The sequence below is a fragment of the Macrobrachium rosenbergii genome, chromosome 37, assembly GCF_040412425.1.
Source record: "Macrobrachium rosenbergii isolate ZJJX-2024 chromosome 37, ASM4041242v1, whole genome shotgun sequence".
NCBI classification, from domain to species: Eukaryota; Metazoa; Arthropoda; class Malacostraca; order Decapoda; family Palaemonidae; genus Macrobrachium; species Macrobrachium rosenbergii.
The window spans coordinates 43,285,108-43,307,607 of record NC_089777.1 but is presented as its reverse complement, the minus strand read 5'-3'; the positions used below and the strand labels follow the sequence as shown (position 1 = coordinate 43,307,607).

At 36.3% G+C, this 22,500-nt stretch overlaps 1 protein-coding gene across 1 annotated transcript in view; it reads left to right on the top strand.

Moving 5' to 3' along the window:
- Positions 1–5,817, top strand: part of LOC136825532 (beta-galactosidase-like) — a 12,418-nt gene extending 6,601 nt beyond the window's left edge. Inside the window, exons 10-15 of the mRNA XM_067082105.1 lie at positions 819–912; positions 1,351–1,469; positions 2,232–2,432; positions 3,583–3,780; positions 4,801–5,058; positions 5,449–5,817. Coding sequence (XP_066938206.1) covers positions 819–912; positions 1,351–1,469; positions 2,232–2,432; positions 3,583–3,780; positions 4,801–5,058; positions 5,449–5,679 — 1,101 coding nt within the window. The 3' untranslated portion in view covers positions 5,680–5,817. The remainder of the gene's footprint in view (positions 1–818; positions 913–1,350; positions 1,470–2,231; positions 2,433–3,582; positions 3,781–4,800; positions 5,059–5,448) is intronic.
- The last annotated feature ends 16,683 nt before the right edge of the window (positions 5,818–22,500 follow it).

The window sequence follows — 22,500 nt, the reverse complement described above, 5'->3', positions numbered from 1 at the left end:
AACGCTGTCAACATAGAAGTTGAGTGAACATCCTGAGAGTAGGGCGTGTGTCTGTCAACCTCACCTTAAAATCACTTGCTAAAATCTAGAGGGATAATCCTTGATGAAGCATACCCAAAAACTATGAAGAATTCGAGAAGTTAAGAGGGCATTGTGGTTATTACAGTTACACACACACGTATCTGGTAAAAAGTGACCAGTAGATTCCATATGTTTATTGTAACCGGCCTCCCCCTCCAAAAAAACATTAAAAACGAATACCCACTTGGGTACGATGATGTGGATGGATCTATTCCAGCTCTAATAAATGTATCTGGTAACCGGCAGTAGATTTTTTAAACTTCTCATGGTCAGAGTAACGTGACCTCTTTCTAATACTCCAAATGTTTCGATTCCTGCAACGGATGTCAGAATTTCTTCAAAGCCTTGAATTAAGATCTCAGGCTTTGCAGTGACAAACGTATCGAAAAGTGTGAAGAATTTGGAAAGTTAAGAGCACATTGTGGTTATTGCAATTACGCATACATCCAGTAAAAGGTGATCAGCAGATTCTATATATATATATATATATATATATATATATATATATATATATATATATATATATATATATATATATATATATATATATACATATTTATATCTGTGTGTATATACATACATATACTGCATATATATATATATATATATATATATATATATATATATATATATATATATGTATATATATATATATATATATATATATATATATATATATATATATATATATATATATATATATATATATTATAAGAATTCCATGTTGTATCCAACAGGAGATCGCCCAGTCTTTGGATGACCAACTGGCTTACAATGCTTCAGTGAACATGTACGTGTTTCATGGAGGTACATCCTTCGGGTTTGGAGCAGGTATGTGCCGATTTAACCCTAAAAGTGTCATTTAGTTTGTCGTCGTTAATAGCCGTTCTTTGCATTTTAATGAACTCTTTCTTCCCAATAATAATAATAATAATAATAATAATAATAATAATAATAATAATAATAATAATAATAATAATAATAATAATAATAATAAGTAGCGAGATTTGCTATTTCTATATGTAAAAACATATTATCATTGATTCCTCATCAAATAAGGAACATGAGAAAACTGTAGCGTGAGCTCCAAATCAATGGGAAACGTGACAAAACGCCATATGATGACATCAAAAAGGTAATGCACTTGCAGCAAAAGAAAGTCCTTACAACAGCAATGAGAACGGCAATAATAACAATAATAATCCCTCATATTTCCCAGACGAAAAAACGCACTATCTGAGAATTACTAATGGTATCCTTTGTTCGAAGGATCTGACTTCGACACAAGTTTCCATCCATGTCCAACATCCTACGACTACGACGCCCCCCTGTCTGAAGCTGGAGATCCCACTGAGAAGTACTGGGCTTTGAGAAACATCACTCAGAAGGTGAGAAACCTCACTGAGAGGCCAATAAATCTCCTACAATAACAGGGTCGCAGTGAGATGTATAATTAATTCTGAATATTCACTAGCTTTTTCAAAATAGAAGAATTACTGAAGAATGAGCAGTCTGATGTTAACTGTAATTTCCTGTATTATAAGGGATCTTGAATCAGAAGCTTCTATTAGTAAAATAGACATACCTATCAAATGTATATGCTCATCCAGGTAACGTACTGTTTTTTTATGCGAATACAGTGACAGATCAAAAGAGGAGTTATCATTTTTCCGGGAAGTAGGCAGATTATCAACAATAAGTGAGCTCTGGCATAGGCAATATTAAGGATATATATATATATATATATATATATATATATATATATATATATATATATATATATATATATATATATATATATATATATATATAGTATGTATATGTTTGATTTTAAATCACGAAAAGGTAAAAACGTGATAGTTACACTAACAAAGCAACTGACCATGTCTTGGTAATAAGACGAAAGTACTTAGCACCTCCATTGTTTCACTTTCCTTCGCGGCTGAAACTGTTCATATATACAGTACACACACACACACACACACATATATATATATATATATATATATATATATATATATATATATATATTATATATATATATATATATATATATATATATATATATATATATACATACATACATACATATATATATGTGTGTGTATGTAAAACACCAAATATCTTAGCTTTCATTTCCTCGTTTGCAGTACCTTCCGCTACCCGAAGGGGACGTGCCCCCACCGTCTCCAAAGTACAGCTACGGAAAGGTGTCCCTGGAAGTCATCGGTAGCGTCTTCCAGATGAAGCCGCTTCTGGAAGCTGTGAACGCGACCTGGCCCCTGACATTTGAAGAGCTGTTCGTCTCAAATGGCCTCGTACTTTATCAGACAGTCATACCCTTCAGAATTGTAGGTATAGAGTGGAAAGTTTAATATAGGGTGTTGCATCTCGGGACGGGATTATAATGAATTGTTTGAGCTGCATTGGCTCCCTAACAAAGCTAGAATAAAATCTAAAATCTGCGTAATGATTCATTAAATGTCAAGTTTGGATTTCTAAACTATTTAAGACTTGCTGCACATTATACAGCCAACGGATGGAGTCAATATAAGATTAGATCGAGATGGCCTCAAACCATTTAAGCCCAGTTGCACTTCGAATGTTGGTCTTAGAGTCCTCAAATTTGCAGCCTCAAGACTGAACAATAAACTTCCATTTGATTTCTGGAAGACTGAAAATATCAAGTTTTTCAAGAAAAATTGAACATTTTCTGATTGTCTGAGCATTTGAAAGTGGATTTGATAGTTAATATGGAATATGTCGTATGATTATAAAAAAAGTCTGCAGATTCGTGCATAATAAACATGAATTTGCAGGTCTCCCAAAGAATCTTCGGTGGAGTGGGACCCGAAAAAATAAGCACACTATAAACTGCATAATATATATACATGTATATATATATGTATATATATATATGTATGTATGTATATATATACATACACACATACGCACACACACACACACACACATATATATATATATATATATATATATATATATATATACAGTATACTGTATATATATTTGCCTAACGCCTTCTGCCAGTCGAACACCGCTCGCTGAAGAGCCAGAAAGTTTTGATTGCAATGCAATCTTTGCTACCGGCTTTTTTTTTTTTTATTTTTTTAGTTCCGAGATTTGTGCACAATTTCTTATGTATTTATAACTTTGGGAGCATACTGTACTTCGGGTATTTTTATAATTTTAGGAGGATCTCTGAGCTTCTATCCTTTTGAGCTTATATTCCTGACGCATAACGATCTATGAGAAAATCTCTCCAATACTTATATTGTACCTGCCCTGGAAAATATATACCTGACACGTACACAGTATATCCTAGAGCACACTGCTCTTGCAGGATCATATCTTTGAGGATATGTCGATGCTATTTATAATTCGTTTAGAAAGTTTCTCTGGCTTGTGCACATTTTTCAGAATATTGTTGTAATAAAACTCCTTTTAAGTTAAGACACTCATCGGAATGATTACATTTCAAAGGACGACCCGGCCACGCTCGTCATGGACGAAATCCACGATCGTGGCTACGTATTCGTGGACGATCGGTATTCTGGTGTCGTTTCGAGGGAGAGACAGATGTACGAGATACCCATCCAAGGTCTCCCAGGACAGACTCTATCAATCGTCGTCGAAAGCCAAGGGAGGATTTGCTATGGACCCCGGACCAATGACTTTAAGGTAAATCCTTAGAAAAGGGAAACTGCATTCTAAGCAAATATCGAACACCTGCAAACTCTCTCTCTCTCTCTCTCTCTCTCTCTCTCTCTCTCTCTCTCTCTCTCTCTCTCTGGTTTTATTTCATTTAAATATGTACTCATAATGGATAATAATAACTACACTAACAATGTGCCTGTAGTTATACCCTTCCCTTCAGCCTCGAAATTCTTTCCTTTCTGATTTTCTTGACTCCTATAACCTTTAATCCTCTTTGTGGTTGACACTTACCCTTCACCCTCTCCTCAGTATCTCCAAGATTGTCTTATCCGAACCTGGCTGGAACAGGACAATAAAGTCAACCAAAAATGACTGCGAACATGGGCGTCATTAGCTACGTTGCCAAACTTCTTCCTGACTTATAATCTGACTTATAATCGGGATGTTTTAATCCGGTCCAGCCATCCCACCGGCTTCCCAGAAGAAAGAGACCGTTCCGAGACAAGGCCGACTAAATTTAGTGTTTGAGGAGCCAATAACAATATTTTTTTTTTATAGCATTGTATCATTTGTTTTCATCAGTGAGTCTTGGCTAGATATTCGGCATTTGTATAATTCATTTAGGTGATTAGAAACTAAATCATTCTTATCCTACCCTGTTATCAAAACAGTCTAATGTATGATTTAAATTCTTCATTTACAGTAATTTTGTTTACCATAAATCATCATTTACTCGACATCAAATCTCAGTTTTTTCGCTCATTTTACGCCTTCAGAAACGCCAAACAATAGTGTAAAGCTGTATACCCTTTTTGACCTGGTATAGGGAAGATAAGGCAGGCAACGTTTCTGCCACATGTACACGATGTCCCAACTTAGGTCAAGGTTTTATGAATCAAATATGGGAGAAGTGGCACGTCGAAAACGTACTCCATGTTCGTAACCATATGTTTGACTATAGGTAGCAGTCTCATAACAGTAATAATTAATTAATAATTGCTACTTAATCATTTCTGACAACTTGCATTCACGATGCCATTTCAGGGCATAACCACCAACGTTACCCTAAGTGGTTTTGAGCTGCAGAACTGGATGATGGTGCCCTTACCTCTCACGAACATTTCCCGCCTGTCTTCAACTCTTTCTAAAATGGAAAGACTCCATAAGTACGAAAATACACCTGAGTCACAAGTGCGAGGAACACCCATGGGTGGGATGTCCTTCTACAAAGGAATATTTGAGATTCCCGAGGCCCTCGACCATCCGCAAGATACATTTCTAAAGTTGGACGGTTGGGGAAAGGTGAGTGGTTTTCTTAATGACAGACTTAATTGAAGGACATCATTCTCGTTATCAATAGTGTCATTTAGCCAGACCACTATGTCATTGGGCGCTGTCATTTCTTTGCTCCAATATGGCTGGCCCGCAGGATCTATTCTTGAAGGACAAGAATATTGAAACAAGATGAGAGTGGAGAAGTGGGAAAGTAAGGCTCGAAGAGCCCAGTTGGTATGGATGTTACTGGTTAGCATCACTCGGTGGTTAAGACCAAGTAGCTTGTGTTGATTCAGTGTTCTGATGTAAGCTACAATAGTTACCAACCATTTTTACACCCCTGTTGTTTCAATTGCTGAGAAAAGTACTCAGCATTCCCGTTACTAGCTCAGCTCATCATTCTTTTACGCTCTCCAGGGAATTGCCTGGGTAAATGACTTCTGCTTGGGACGCTACTGGCCGGAGGTTGGGCCTCAGGTGAAGCTATACGTGCCAAGGGGGGTTCTCAAGTATGGAGCAAATACATTACTTCTCCTTGAGCAAGAAACCGCACCATGCCACCTTCCAGAGACTTGCGTCGTCTCCCTGGAAGACGAGCCGCTAGTTGATGGGCCGACTCCCATGAGGAACAACTCTTCTCTCCAGTAGACTTGGTCGTTATTACAGAAACTTACATATTTACCCGTATTTATTGTTCTCGAAGCACAATAAAAGTTGGGGTAGGGAGGATATTGACTCACTGTACAGTTCTGTCAAGAATATGAAGAGAAGGATTTATTGTTTGAACATGATTTTGGAAGTTTTTTCCTTTTTCAATTGCCTTGAAACATACAAAACATTAAGGGATGATGGTACGTCATTTAACAAGTAAAGAGAACCTCTGAGGGGAAGGAATTCTATTTTTAAAATTACTTTCGTAGCTTTAAGATTTTCTTTTCTGTTTTACTTATATGGAAAGATAATCAAAAGATACTGTCATACTAGTTCACCTACTCATGTATGCTCTAGGCCCTGATAAATGAGGCGGATTTAGCTTCGTAAAAACGGACGTATTTAGTAAACTCATTTCGCCCCTCACCTCTCAAAAAATAAATTGTAAGCCATCTGGTGCAGGCAACAATGAGTTAAAATGAAAACCAAAAGAAATAAGTTTAAGAGACAAAATGCCCAAATACTGCTCACCAGTTTATTGTTTCATTTGTGTATTCCTCTTTTTTCACTTGATATTGTCCAGATGACATGTGCAAAATGTATAAAGAAAGTGTCACAATATGGGCATGGGCTAGCAGCCTTATGCTAAAAAAATACCTGCAAACCCTCGAAAGGTTTCAGAAGGCTGGTGTGACTCACATCTGGATCGAACTCAGGTCTTTCAATTTCTGTTCCACACGTGATTTCGTGTTGATTATTTCTATCATATTCACTCAGAAGGAATAATTCGAATGAAATGCTGTCAACTGGGTCACTGTTGAGTCGGGAAGTTGGGGGAAACAAGCTGGTATGCGAGGCAGTTAGCATGCCCAGGTAAAACCTTAGGCACAGTGGTACTGAAGTTCCAACTTCTTTTATGACTTGTGTGGCTTAGTTGTCAGCGTCCTTGCCTTTAAATTGAAAGACCTGGGTTCCATCCTGATGTGAGTCAAAAATGTTTATAAAAATATATGCATGTGCATATCATCCAGTAACAAGAAGTTTAATTAAAAAAAACAATTAAAGGTATAATTAAGAAAAGGCATGATCTACGGATATTCTCTATTATAGAATGATTTGGGCATATTATTGCAAAATATTGATTTACATTTGTGTCATGTGTTTATTTTTCTCTCTTTTAAGCAATAATAATAATAATAATAATAATAATAATAATAATAATAATAATAATAATAATAATAATAATAATAATAATAATAAACGAAAATGTCTCCCCTACTGTAGAAAAGGATAAGATTTACCGTATAATTTATTATAAAAATATGAAAACCAGCCAGCTGCTTCTCAAAAACAATCCAGCGCCCCAAGAAACATCTTTGAAAAAAATAATGTCATCTACGAATCTACTGTACATGCCCAGTAGAAGGATGCCACCATCTGTAACCTTCAAGAAGGGCCCATCTGTAACCATTACACACAAAATTATAACAAAAGACCAGAAAGAGCTGAGCTTTTAAAGAACACAGAAATTATAGATCAAACACCGGACCGACGACGCCTACGGCTTCTTGAGGCGCTTCATATATTAGAAAAAAGCCAAACATTAACGTGAAAGAAACTGAATTTCTCCCCACCATCATGAGGAGAAATATAAGAAGTCAGCCAGCACCAAACATCGTCAAGAGAGAGAGAGAGAGAGAGAGAGAGAGAGAGAGAGAGGGGCGGGGGGGGAGGGAGGGGGGAGAGAGAGAGAGAGGAGAACACCAGATACCGACGGCATGTCACCTGGCAAACCTATAGTACCAACCAAGGCCTAAGTGGGGGTACCTGAGCCAACATCCACCTCCACCCAGCAACACCGGTTAGGCCTAGAGGATCACAACGCCTCCAGGATAGGATTCGTCATCAACCCACGACCCATCAATATCCAGCCGACTAACCGACCTACCAATTGTAAACCACCCCGCCTGCTAAATAATAATAATAATAATAATAATAATAATAATAATAATAATAATAATAATAATAATAATAATAATAATAATAATAACAGTAATAATAATAATAATAATAATAATAATACTAATAATAATAATAATAATAATAATATTAATAATAATAATAATAATAATAATAATAATAATAATAATAATAATAATAATAATAATAATAATAATGTTAAAACACGCTAATCCAGAGTTGGATGTAACTTTCTTATTTACTCATATTATATAAGAATCGTCAAGGGCAAAGAAAGGATTTAACGTGAAGCCAAAACCATTTTGGAATTCACATTTTTATCAGCAGTCCTATGGCGACAGAAATAAAAATTACGTTACCATAATATGAAAAATAAAATTCTTTTTATGTCTCTCATAGCGTCCAAAAATTACTGTCATAAAAGATCAGCGGAGGTGGCAAGTCACGACACTTGAGACGTTATGTGCTTGGACTAAGGTACCTTCTTATATCGGGCCAATGGTGACAAAGGACAGTCTGGGCTGGACGATAGCAAGTCTCAACGTTGACTTCATTTCTCTTAGAATAATGTTGTTACACACAGACAGAAAATACAAAAATAGAGGGGGTACTTACTGACCTGAACCTTATCATATGCAGTAATTTTGTCTATTTGATAAAATACCACGCGGAAGGTTGAAGACCAGCGAGGAAAGAGGGCCAAAATACGACTGGTTGACAGATTGATTGGAAGTTGTCTGACGTCACTGAAGGGAGACGACTGATCTTATAGGGAGTCTATGTACATCAAACAATTGAAAACCCACGAGACAATTGGACTGAAATGGCGCAAAGAATCGTCATGTCTAATGAACGCGGCATCGGGGCACAGTAAGGCACGAGGGTCAATGGGGCACTTAAGTGGATAAACTCAATCAGCAGCTGAAATGAACTAATGCCAAAGTAAATGAAAACTACATATAGTAATCAAATATCTGTAGATATCAGTCTTACAAAGTATATCTGGATATATTTTTCCCTTTATTTAACAACGAGAGTCTAAGGGTAATAAAGTGAAGTGAATAAAAATTCTATTGCTATACGCCACTTTCTTCCTGGACACTCACTCACATTACTGCCATTTTTGACGGCATGAGTACATTAGAACACCATAAAACATAATTCTGGATTATCACTCCCATAACACTTTCGAAATTCCTATGGTAACTTTATATATAGATTACAAGAATGTATTTCTTTGTATAAATCTTTTCAGTAGCTAAGATATATTTTTTAATTATTAAAAATATTAAAACAGACTGCAAAGCATTTGATAGAGTTCTTTCATTAGTAAATCAATAGTTGATACTAAAATACTTTTAAAACAGACTCTTAAATCGTCTGATCATCTATACCGAAATGTATTCCCAAAATTCTTTAGGCATATATGTTTTGTATTTTATTCATATTCGGAACAGTGTTGATCATAACTGAAACGTATAATTGTTATATGTATATATATATATATATATATATATATATATATATATATATATATATATATATATATATATATATATATATATATATATCGTAATTTTCTGTCATATTTCACAGCAAACCTGCTCTGTATCTTATAACTCCTGGGTAACATATTTCGCATCACAATAATTTTTTTTAAAACTTGAAGAATACTACGAGGTTTCTAAATTTAATTTGTTTTTATGTAAATAAGACTTGTCATAATTTACAATGTCAAATATAAAATTACATATGTTTATTAGCCTTTCTTGAAAAGAGTAAGTAACAATGGAACTAAGTTTGTGTTAGCCCTATTCTATGGTCTCTCCTTCAGATAATTTTTCAACTCTCAGTAAACACCTTTCAATAGACTCCCAATCCTTTCCTACACAAAAGTACTGCACTCTTTAATTTGGACCTCACATCCTCTTTTATCGAAATCCTACCTTCTTCCAACCAGAACCTACAGTACTGCAAGCTCTGCCATTTGACATTCAGAGCTCCTATCCTTTCCCATTCAAAAGCTTTATCTCCTCCGTCCCAAGTCCTATTCCATCTACCCTAAACAAAGAAACTGAGCAGGAGTCACAATGGAACGTGTTCTGGCATCATTTAACTGGACTTTGCCCCAGGTAGCTAGTATTTTTGTTTCATACTGAAGCAAAATAGAAGGTAAGAACGTTCGTGGTGATGTCACACAGGGACAAACATGGGTGACTTCAATTTAAAAAAAAAAAAAAAATTACATTATCATTTTGGCTAATTTTTGGCTGCCATCCTGTTGGTCCTATCCGGATCCATCAGGTTCCCTTGGTTTGTTGAGTTATGGTTGACACTTCTTGAATGACTAGCTCTAATTTGTCACAACTATTTGTAAAATGACATCTTTAATATATTCTTGAGGACTTTCTTACATCTTTAAAGTTTTTGGGACAACTTATTTAAGTACGTGTCTTTAACCCACAAAGTTCTGGGGCAACTTACTTGCACTTTTATAGTACCTGGGGAAATTTAACTGAATAATTGGCGACTTGGTGCAAGCTTCGCACCAAAATGGTAAGAGATGCCAGAAAACGTTTCACGGAGACACCGCCGTGATATTCCAGCTTTACAGTTTATTGTTATGATATACATGATGCATTAACTCCAGAAGAAAGACTAACAAGCTGAGACTCAGCCCAAGAATGATGATCAAGAAGATGCCAGCCAGATGGATCAGCCGAAGGGCGACGTGACTTTCATTGTCCTGTAGAGAGATTTAGAATGTATATTATTATTGGGTTGAATTAATAATTAGTAATACTGTATTATATAGAAGTTTAATCCGTCAGACTTCAGGAACTTCTGTACTTCTAACAGGCCACAAGTAGATCTGTAGGTTTTAGAACCTAAATTTTCGGAACCTTTATTTCCCAAAGTTGTATTATTATAAGATAACAATTTTAGTAACATCAGTATGTGTGTTCAGAAAGTCTTACAGATGATTTCAATTTTAAGCATCCTAAATAAACGCTCAAGTTAAACAACTTGGATTTTTTTCAAGACATTTCCTACACGTTATGGTGTTTTATTTACACATTTTCCTAATTTTCATTCATTATTCTCTAAAGGCACACATAGGCTACATAGGGAAGAAACGACGCTAAAAGAGTGTGCCACTATTTTTTGTCGTAGATGGAACTTAAAAAGAGACAAATTTTATGTTTACGTACTATATTTATCAACACTTTTAATGCCGATCTTACTCCTTGCACTGTCATTACAAGTTGTTAGTTAAAGCAGCCGAGTTTGCCTTAAAAATTCCTGCTCGTACTACATCTCTGCCGTGAAAGTCTCTACACTCATGCCGGTACCTAGCCCTAATAAAAGAGGAGGGTTGAGCGTTCTACCTCATTCACTGGCAAGAATGTTTGATGATTTTAACAAGTAAAAATGGTCTGGAGTTAGCAGAATGACATTGCAACGAAAACCAACCGGATGAGCAACCAATTTGGCGTAAAAACCGTGTTACTGAAATTTACCACTATCCATATCAGTTTGGTGCTGGCAAAAACGTGGCATAATGAGGCCCCAAAATTGACAGCTCTTTGTGCTGCAGAAAATCTAAATGTTTGTGAATCATACAGATCTTAGCGGTTCGGTGCAAGTGATGATGTGTCAATGATGTAAGGCCAGAAAAATTGAGTAGCCATGGTTAGTGCTTTTAATCTGAGGCACCTTTTTATGAGGACCTAAACTGACAGTAAGAATCCTAAATCTGTGAGAATCCTGAGTTGTTGAATGCTACAAGAAGCATATGACAGTTTTTCCTGTGTGGTCTGGAAGCCTTCAAGGTCAGTGAGTCTTTATTCTGTTAACAGCCAAGTTACTATTACAACAAGCCTTTGAAATTTCGGCAACAGACAGGATGTCCAAATGAAGCTTCAAAGCAACCCACTGAGTGGCACTGGCACTTACAACATGCTAAAGCAGTTTGATGCAAGAGACAATGCATACCAATGAGCCCTATAAGCCAAAAGGGGTAGCAAATATGTTTACTGTCAAAAGCCAAGTGCTGCTGAATCTTATAACAAGCTAGAGTAGCTTAGTGTGAGAAACTCTATCTTAACGAGTCCTAAGAGACAGCCTCCTTGAGGGGTGACTTACCACTGGAGCATCAGTGAAAGCAGTGCTTTCCCTTTTTTGACCTTGAGCTCTCTCTTCTGCCCGTCTAGATCGATATGTTAGAAGGTCCTCCATCCAGAATTGGGTGATGCCGCTCTCAGTCAATCTCACTATCGTGGATGTTATGAGTGGTTGGAAGGGTGCTCCTTTCCTGGAGTGAAAGTGTATCTGTATAGACTCTTATTAATGAGCAACAACATCATAACAGCTGTTAACTAAACATGCATGATTTAAATTTTTGTACTATAATAGGAAACAATTAGTGTATTGCCAATATATACAGGTATAACTGTCTTAAAATTGAAAAATTCCAATACATATTCATGTGTATTCACATGAGTAGGTTTACCAAGCGCTTTTAACACTTTGCTGCCAAAGTTTACCTCAGGTAGGCAAAACTTGTACTGATTGCAAAGCTAAAGTTGCACATGTTGTATTAGTGTGATATTACCTTAACAGTCAAACACATCTTCAATTCTGTATCACTATGGTAAAAATAAATATATTAAATACTTGGGCAAAGGTTTGGAAGCAAGATGCTACATGATGCCAGGAAACGTTTTTGTGTGACACCACCTAGGGAGTGGTGGCCAGCATTCTAATTTGTCTCAGATTATTGAACTGATTGGTGCTAGGATATTGCAATGCCACATGAACCAGTTTCTGGCACTTTTTGCATATTTTCACCTAGTAACCAGTATTTTTACAAACAGGTCGTTCATGGTTATCAAGGAGTACACTTCAACTCTACGACCAATGTTGGCTATAGAAAGGTAAGTGTTCTTCTCTCCTTATCCTTGGCTAGAGTGCTTGGTTTGCAGTATAGCAGAAGATGCTGAATGTTACCAGAAAACATGCTCGACTAACACTACCTTTTGAGTTATTCCAAAAGGTTGTACAAGTACCACCTTTATGTTAATGATAATGAAAATAATAAAATAATACAGCGTATACAGTACATAATTTTACTTACCTAAAACCCCATCCAGATTCATATGACATGATGAAACCCTGCTTGCTGAGATAAAAAGGTGTTTGGCCATATTTGTCTACATAATTCGACATTATGTAAGTTATTAACCCTCTCTTAGTGGCCATTAAAGAAAAGCTTCCACTGAGTGTCCTCTTCAGTCCGTCGGGCAGATTTGAGACCTATTCGACGTAAAATGGCTGATAGGTATATTAAATGGATAAATGACTGATATATTACATAAGACCCAGCAAAATTATTTATCCTTAAAACTGATAAACTGTTTAAGTAACTAAATGGCTAAACAGATTACTCGAGAGACTGCATGCCTTTGCCAGAACCACTCAACGAAGAATACACGAACTCACATCGATGAATCCATGGTGATGATTTTCCAGGTTCAATGTTTTTGAGCTGGAAAACTTAAAATTGTAATGGGTGAGATGGCTTCCATGATCATAAATTAATACTGAATTCATCTTTAGTTATCAAGACACGTTCTTACACACACTAACACACATACTGACGTCCAGACACCGGCGAAAAACAACCTCCTAAATTTGTTGTCTGAGTTATCATCTTGAAAATATACATTAAACATTGCATTAAACACCAGTGTTCCTGTCTCGTCAAAAATTACGGCAATATTTAAATAATTTTATAAGAGAATTTTGCCTGTAATAATCTACCAAGCATACAACGTTGCTCTGCATTTTCATGTTTATGTGGCTCATTACAAATGGATACAAATCGCCTTTAATGGACCATGATCATCATTAATCGAAATGGCACAGAGCAACAGGGCTGGGAAGGTAATAATCACAGAGAGTGCAAAGACGCTTACACAAAATCTGACAGGTAGATAGACGGACATTGTCTGTCAGCCCATCTGCCTCTTTTTCAGCCCATTTGTATTTAAAAAGAGGCGGAATATCTTACTCATGTTCTGTAACCCCTGCTGAGTTTCAGTTGACCCAAGCAGCCAGTGTAATGAAAGCATGGGGCCAAGCAATCTTATCCCAAATTAACTGCTGAGAATTGAAAGGCTGTCACCTACTGACACCACCCTCTATGAGGAAAAAAGTCATATTCACACGCACACGCGTGCAATCACACACGGACAACACACACACATACAGACACACACACGCATTACATATATATATATATATGTATATATATATATATATATATATATATATATATATATATATATATATATATATATATATATATATATATATATATAATGTGTGCACGTGTATGTATAATTCTAATTTTTGGATAAACTTATCATTACAAGCCTGAGGTCCAAATGCAAGAATGTGAAGAAATTCTGACGTCCGTAGCAGGATTCGAACCCTCATCCGGAGTATCAGACAGAGAGATACATTAACTACTTGACCACGTGAAGGATAAGTCTATTGCCCTTCATACATAACTATACATGTCGAATTCAGATACATTTATTAGAGCTGGAATAGACCCAATTTCAACATCGTAGCCAAGTGGGTAACAGTTTTTATTGTTTTTAGGAAGAAATGCTGGTTCGAATCCAGCTATGGACATCAGAATTTCTTTGAAAGTGATAAGTGTGTCCAAAAAGTGTGAAGAATTTGAGAGGTTAATGATTATTATAAATATGTACAAATCTTGCAAAACGAGACCAGTGGATTTACAAATAAATTTCTGACTCACATTGGGATCGGATTGAACCCAGGTCTTTTAACTAAAGGGCAAGGGTGCTATTAAGTAGACGACACAAGTCATAAAAGAAATTAAAACCCTAGTACCACTGTACTTAAGACTTTTACCTAGGCAGGACTCACATACCAGAGAGTTTTACCAAACTTCCCAACCCAGCAGTGACCCAACTGATAGCATTTCTTTCGAATTATCCTTTGAGTGAATATGATAGTAATAATCAACACACAATCACGTGTGGAAGAGAGATAAGTTTCTAACTCACATTGCGATCAAACTCAGGTCTTTCAATTGAAAGGCAAGGGCCCTACAAACCAGACCATACAGGTCATCAAAGAAGTTGCAACTGTACCTAAGGATTTTTCCTGAGAAGGCCAGGCATACCAGCAAGTTTTACCCAACTGCTGAGTCGGGAAGTAGGGTAAAACTTGCTGGTATTCGAGCCAACAGGCCTGCACAGGTAAAAGCCTTAGGTACAATGGTATTTGAGTTCCAACTTCTTTTATGACATGTGCTGGTAGTGCCCTTGACTTTCAACTGAAAGACCTGGGTTCGATCTCATTGTGAACCAGAAATTCATTTCTGTTCCACACGTGATTGCATGTTAATTACTACTATATACATACATATATGTATATGTATATATATATATATATATATATATATATATATATATATAATTTTTTATGTATTTCCCTGGATTTCTAGATTCTAAGAATGGTTTACAGGCAAGTAACGGATCTTTCTTCAAGTTGGCCTTGGAGATCTGACTTTACGTTAAGGGAAATCATAAAAAGAAAAGAAAAATTGGATGATTCAATGAGCTTAGGGCTCTACTTCATGAGAGAATGTTAGGTAAACACTTTGGTTAAATTAAGTAATTATATTTACAAAAGGAATCAAAAGGGAAATGGTTAAATGAATTATTAGGAGGCTTGCAACTCCTGAAGATCTGTCTACTGAAGGCGCAGTCCAAGATGAGTCCACAGCAAAGGCCCTCTGCAATAGAGAGGTAAACATTACACACCAGTAAAAGGAAAATATAACATACAATGACTCGAGGCTGCACTGATGGTGCCAAGGACCCGAGGAATGAATGAACACTTTACACTGGAACACAGGACATTGGCAATGGCACTGGATACAATGGCACAAGGATAGAGGTAGAATACTGGCACTCAATAAACACTTCTATTGGCAAACTATCGTGACTGAAAAGTCTTCACTCGTACTTCAACTTAGGGGAAGCGGGTCTCTGGCGAAGAATGACGAGGGACAATCACTCTTATGGCACGGCACACTATCACTTGGACAATCCACTCGAAGATGACTGCAGAGATGGTAACAAGTCTGGAGTCGGGTGTGGACAGGGGGGAAGGGGGCCTCTCAGCACCTCTCACACACGTATGATTGCTCTGGCTAACTGCAAAGATTTCTCCTGTCTTGTCCCTTTCTAAGACCTCTGCCGAGTATGGACCGTGTGCAGAGATCTGCTGAGTATGGTGACCATGTGCAAAAGATGTGTCATTTTCCAGGTGTTCCAGCCATCTGCTTGTATCTTCCCAGGTATCCTGTGGAAAGACAATTCAGCCAGCTTAATCTGCCTTTAGAAAGGTTGTTTTAAGTAGCTTAGTTGGGCTAAGCTGCTTAAGGGAGTGGCACTCAGCACTCACTTCATCCTCGTACTTTTTGACCATGCCCTCTAAATGTCTGTTCCAGTTAAAGAAAAGTGACAGATCGAACTGTTGATAACTTTGTTTTGATATCTAGGTCAACTGGGATCAGCTATGTAGCGACGATTCTACTCTCGATATCTAAGGGCAAATTAAGGGTCGGCTGTGCAGCGACTTATTGTAACTTATAATAATATATATATATATATATATATATATATATATATATATATATATATATATATATATATATATACACACACATACACATATATATATATGTACACACATACACTAGAAGATCCAGGGGGCGACCTGGGCACGTGCTTTCCATGAAAAAATAATGATAAAATAATAATATTGAAGATTTAGATACTAATAACACAAGCAATATAAAATGCAAAATAAAAATTCAAAAAAAAATATAAAAATTCAATGTATATATATAAATATATATATATATATATATATATATATATATATATATATATATATATATATATATATATATATATATATATATATATATATCCCAGTTGAGAGGTAATTTCATTGATAGCATTGGTAGTGGCTGCAAAACGCCAACTGGTAGCATCTTAGTACTCACTCACTCTCTCTCTCTCTCTCTCTCTCTCTCTCTCTCTCTCTCTCTCTCTCAGGTCTACAGTGAAACAAGCTTTACCCAAAATAATTTATTTAGCAAAATCTAACATAGCTAGATTGCAATGAATAAGAGATGGAATTAAATGGAATATTAAAGTTCCCAAAAGATCATTCACATTATAGGCTTACACTGTAACTTGCAATAGGTCAAAACATGTCAAAGTCCAGTACGTTTCCAAAGAGTACATCTTCAACCTCTTTCTCAGTGAAACGTCTGGAGAAGTCAAATGGATTCCTTATTAACCCAAAAAAGCATAAAAATAAAGATATGGGAATTCCTCCCATGTTACTCATAAAATATACATCATACAATAAATGCTTGAAAAAAGGACATTATAAAAATGGAGAAAAACAGTCTACAGTTTGGGAAATTGAATGTGGTTCCTAGCTCCCAACAGCAATGTTCACAGTCTTGAACAATAAATCTTGAACCATAAAGTCTTCACTTGAAGACTTCTAATAATGTTCAATGTTGGTCTTCAAATGATTCTTTTTCCATATCTAATCCCTTCACACCCTGGGACTCCACCCAAAAGAAATGCAAGTAACATACGTTTCCCACCTGAACCTGGACATTTCCGGTGAACGCACCTACGAAGTCATGTGACTTGTTCTCAACGTCTTGAGAAACCTGATGCCACAATTTTACCCAGTTCGGAAATGCATCAGATGATAGCTAAACATTCTCTCCAAGATTTTGGGAGAGTTTTCCCTCCCCGATTGTTAATTAAACATCCACTGTATTGTAATTCATAAAATACTTGTGACCTATAGGCTTTTCATATGCTTGGCCACCCAAGGAAGTGCTGCCCCAGCACTAGGGAAATAGCAATTACAAGTTTCCAGATTCGTGCACCAAATGGAGAGCCACATCCCTGGCAGGCTGATCATCCTGTGAGGGTTTACTCACACACTGTTTTTGTGCACAATACATACCCAACTTCACGAAGAGTATGACGACAAGGGCCACGTTCACCGATAAAATAGCGATGAGGAGGTATTGATTTGGGACAGGGAAAAGTTCGTCTTCCGACATTGGAGGAAGTGGCGGAATTGTGGTGATCACTTCCCTTGATGGTCCCCATGAAGATGCCACATGAAGGTACGAGTATTAGAGTTGAAGACACTCTTGCCCAGATGTCGAAACCTCGGCGTGACCAGTCTACACATCCCATCAACGAGACGGGATCTTCATGGAAGAAACGTATCTGATGAATTATGGCACGGGATGGAGACTTCACACATCCTACAGAACACTGCATTGAGAGTCTTCATAGAGGCCACCTTGTACTCATGTCGGAATGTTCGAAAGTCACAGTCAGAAGGAGTCTGGTTATGTACTAACATCTTCTCACATCCTAACCAGTCAGCGTTTATGAGCGTAAAGATACTACTGTCGCAAATATATCTATCATGAACTAAAACACATCCTGACTTATAGTTGACAGCCAAGGATTGAAACTGGTTCCCCAAAAGGAACATAGGTTCCTCACTATCCCATTCTATTACTGAACCTTTAAAACCACCCGGGAAAGGTTGTATGATAAAACTATGAAACAATTTCAAGTGAGTAACTGGAATTTCCACAAGCAACCCCCTATCAGACACTCGTGCTTTCAAAATCCCATAATAACGATACAAATTCTCCCCAGCAAAAATTACCTGAGAACCATACAGATATACTGCATTCATTAAGGTCAATTCTACAGACCTGAGAGGCAGAATATCTAAAAAAATTCGCCCCTTAGAAGCAGCAACCACTGCCTTAACCTGTGTTTGAATTTCCGATGACATGGATTCCGCTTCTTTCTCAATATTCAACAAGGTAGTTTGATAAGCAGACAAAGCTATCGTAACATCTAAGTCTCCCCCAATCCTATCAACTGCGACCAATAACCCATTTAAAGATATCCTTAACGTCTCAAAACCCTCCCGTAATTTCTCATTACTATCTCGTAAAGTCATCAAAGTTTTGCCTGGCTAGCTAATTCTGCCGATACCAGTTCAATGCTCACCAAATTAGCAACTGACATGCTAGCAATCGATCCTATGATCATAACGGCTCCAATAACCAATGGCGCAGCCCTATTACTCCTTCTAGAAGAGACCTGAGAAGTCGAAGAACCTAAATTTGGAAGCCGTGTTAAAGTCTTCTTAATTCTATCCTGAACCCTAACAACTGTAACATTAAGTTCGGTTAGCCAACCCCATAATGGATCAGACAGATTCCGTCCGGTATTCATCTCACCCAGAAAATTCCTAAGCAACTGAACTTCATTCTGGGATGCTTCAAGCTCGATCCTTGCCGAACCTATATCCCCAAACTCTGTACTCAAAGATACTGAGTCAGACAACAACCACACATCATAGTCTTCTTCTATAATGACACCCGGCCTTAATGGCATGGGTTAATTATGGAATTAACCCATGCCACGACCACCAAAGTCATGAGTAGACGAAACTTCAGCATGTAAAAGAAAAACAACAAAAGAAAGAAACCCATAAGTTACCAGACCTCGAAACAAAAAAAAGCACACAAAAAAAAAGGAAACCCATATATCTATAAAACCCTATGGTATTTTGTACCTAATTTAACTAAGTATTGAAACACAAAAACAAAAAACTGAACTCGGACAATTAAGGATTTGCATAACTCTACTGACTGACGTCCTTTAATATCCAATTGGATATTAAAGGACGTTTGTAGCTTAATGCTTGTATATGAATCACGGTGATGTGATAAAAACTTCATAATATGGCTGCGTGCGACAAACGCATTACACGGTCAACATGGCAGAGGTGGGTGGATATCGTCTCCAAATACAAAACACCTGAGTTCGACGGGTGATTTGTATATGAAACCCGATATCCACTTATACCTCTCTTGTGGCCGCGCGGGTTAATGCGTCCCTGTAGTCCTGAGTTCCTGTCCTTCGTTGGTTCGAGCCCACGGGACGGCGCACTTATTACCAACTAAAAATTCCCTTTCGGTAACATATATGAAAATATATTATTTCCGAGGTAGAGCGGCGAATTGGATATTAAAAGGACGTTTGTAGCTTAATGCTTATACAAGTATATATATATATATATATATATATATATATATATATATATATATATATATATATATATATATATATATATATATATATACACAGGTGCAGTTGTGTCGACATTGGAGGTTTACACAGTTAGATACAGCAAGGTATCTGACGCATGCATTCGTGCTCTCGTGACCATTATCAGGATTTAAGTGCACTGAGACAGCATGATCTTCGAACACTGAGCCGCGGTCGTCACATTTCCGGGAAGAAGTAATCAAGTGAGTGCATATGTATGTTGCACTGTCTAATGGTATATTGTCAGAGGAACAGTCGCTCACAGGGGAACTTCGTTTTGTGACTGGGTCTGATTTGTTTGTGGTGCAGTGTTTAAGAACCACCACCATGAAAATACCTAATCTGCGGCCATAGAAAAGTGAGTACCATAACTCATGAACACATATCTTTTCCAGACATTATGTGGAAATACCCAGTTGTTGCGCTGCAGTGAAATTCCTCTGTGTCTCCATCATGCATTTTCTCATTCTGTTCTCCATTGTACATTTTTCTGTTTTGAATACTGATGTATTGCAACACCATTTCAGGTTTTAATATATATGTTTCTTTTAACAGGAATTCTGGGTTCATCCTGTGAGGACGAATATTTTGGAAGTGATGTTTACTCTTTTACATACTATATGACATTTATTGTGGCTAGAATAATTATGACCTTTTACTTTGTTTGGTGACCAGGGTGTTAGTCACTAGTATTTGTTGGTCGAGAATTATTATTCTGAATATTTGTGAATCAGAATTTCCTCTAGTGATGATTTCCATTTATAGGGGGTGGAATTCACTCCATTTGATGATCGTAGCTTTTGCTGAACTACTTTCGTTGAATTTGCAAATAAAGTCTAGTTTTGTATATCGGTGTTTAATTCCAGTAGGCCTTTGTTTAAGAATAGGTTTAGTGAGAGGAGTCGACAAGGGAGAAGGAATCTGCTGACCCAGGATGGGCCATCGCTACCAGAGAATCTTAGAAAAGTAAGGTGATTGATGCTGTTAAAACAGGTACAGCAATAGAATATGACCCTATTTGACCTGGGAATAGGGTCATAACACACACACACACACACACACACACACACATATATATATATATATATATATATATATATATATATATATATATATATATATATATATATATATATATATATATATATATAATTCGAATAACTAACTGTCGTTACTTATGAATAAATTCTGGAAAGTCACAGAACAAAGAGAGAGAGAGAGAGAGAGAGAGAGAGAGAGAGAGAGAACAAATCGGAAGCTTAAACATCCATTACACTACCCATTGATTTTGCCTGATTTTGACCGAATTTGAAGAAATTTTGGGCGATTATTGATCGATTTTGGCCGATTCTGAACCATTTTGGTTGATTTTAAAGAGTTCAAGCGAAGGTGCAATGCATTGCTACCCTAATACTATTCTCCTGGCATTTTAATACATTTTTTATCTTGTTATTAATTTATTTATTTCCTTTTTAATAAGTGAGTAGGATACAGAACGAACAAACTTATACATGAAACAATGCACATGTGCAATAATCTAAATGAAAGTTATGTACAAAATTCTTATAAAAGAGGCAATGGTGAAAATTCATCCGACAACGATAATGATGAAATTCTGTCACCTACCAACAAAAACAGAGGGACAGACAAGGCCAAGACAGCAAAGTGAGGTCTGTCTGTGATGATTGTGAACGGGTTGCCGGTGATTTCCGGGACAGAGATTTCGTAATTGCCTACAGTGGTGGTGGCATTGCATCGATACAAGAAAATTTTAAAAATAAATGATGAAATTTATCGGTATCGCCATTTCTTCATTGAATTATACCTTTAATCGTGTGGGGAGAGAGAGAGAGAGAGAGAGAGAGAGAGAGAGAGAGAGAGAGAGAGAGAGAGAGATAACTGTTTTCTTTGTATTGCTCTTTACCTTCCTTTGAACACTGGAAGTCATGTACAGTAATACAAACCTAAAAATTTTAGCATTGATAATTCATAATGTTAGAGAATTCTGACAACACTGTAATAAGTACAGCTAGCATAAGGATCAGTGAACGGAGACAATATGATGTTTACACACACACATATTTATATATATATATATATATATATATATATCTATATATATATATATATATATATATATATATATATATATATATATATATATATATAAATATATATATATATATATATATATATATATATATATATATATATATATATATATATATATATATATATATATATATATACATCATATATATATATATATATATATATATATATATATATATATATATATATATATATATATATATATATATATATATATATATATACTGTATATATATATGCATGTGTGTGTATTTATGTATAAATTTACAGTGCACATAAAAACACTATACATGCAACATGGCTGTCATTAGCTACGTTGCCAAACGTCCTCCTGACGTATTATCTGACTAAAGTTAATCTGCATTCCTCAATTCGGGGTTAATCCTATTCTAAAATCCGACTTATCCCCTGAACCCCAAGGGCTGTCCAC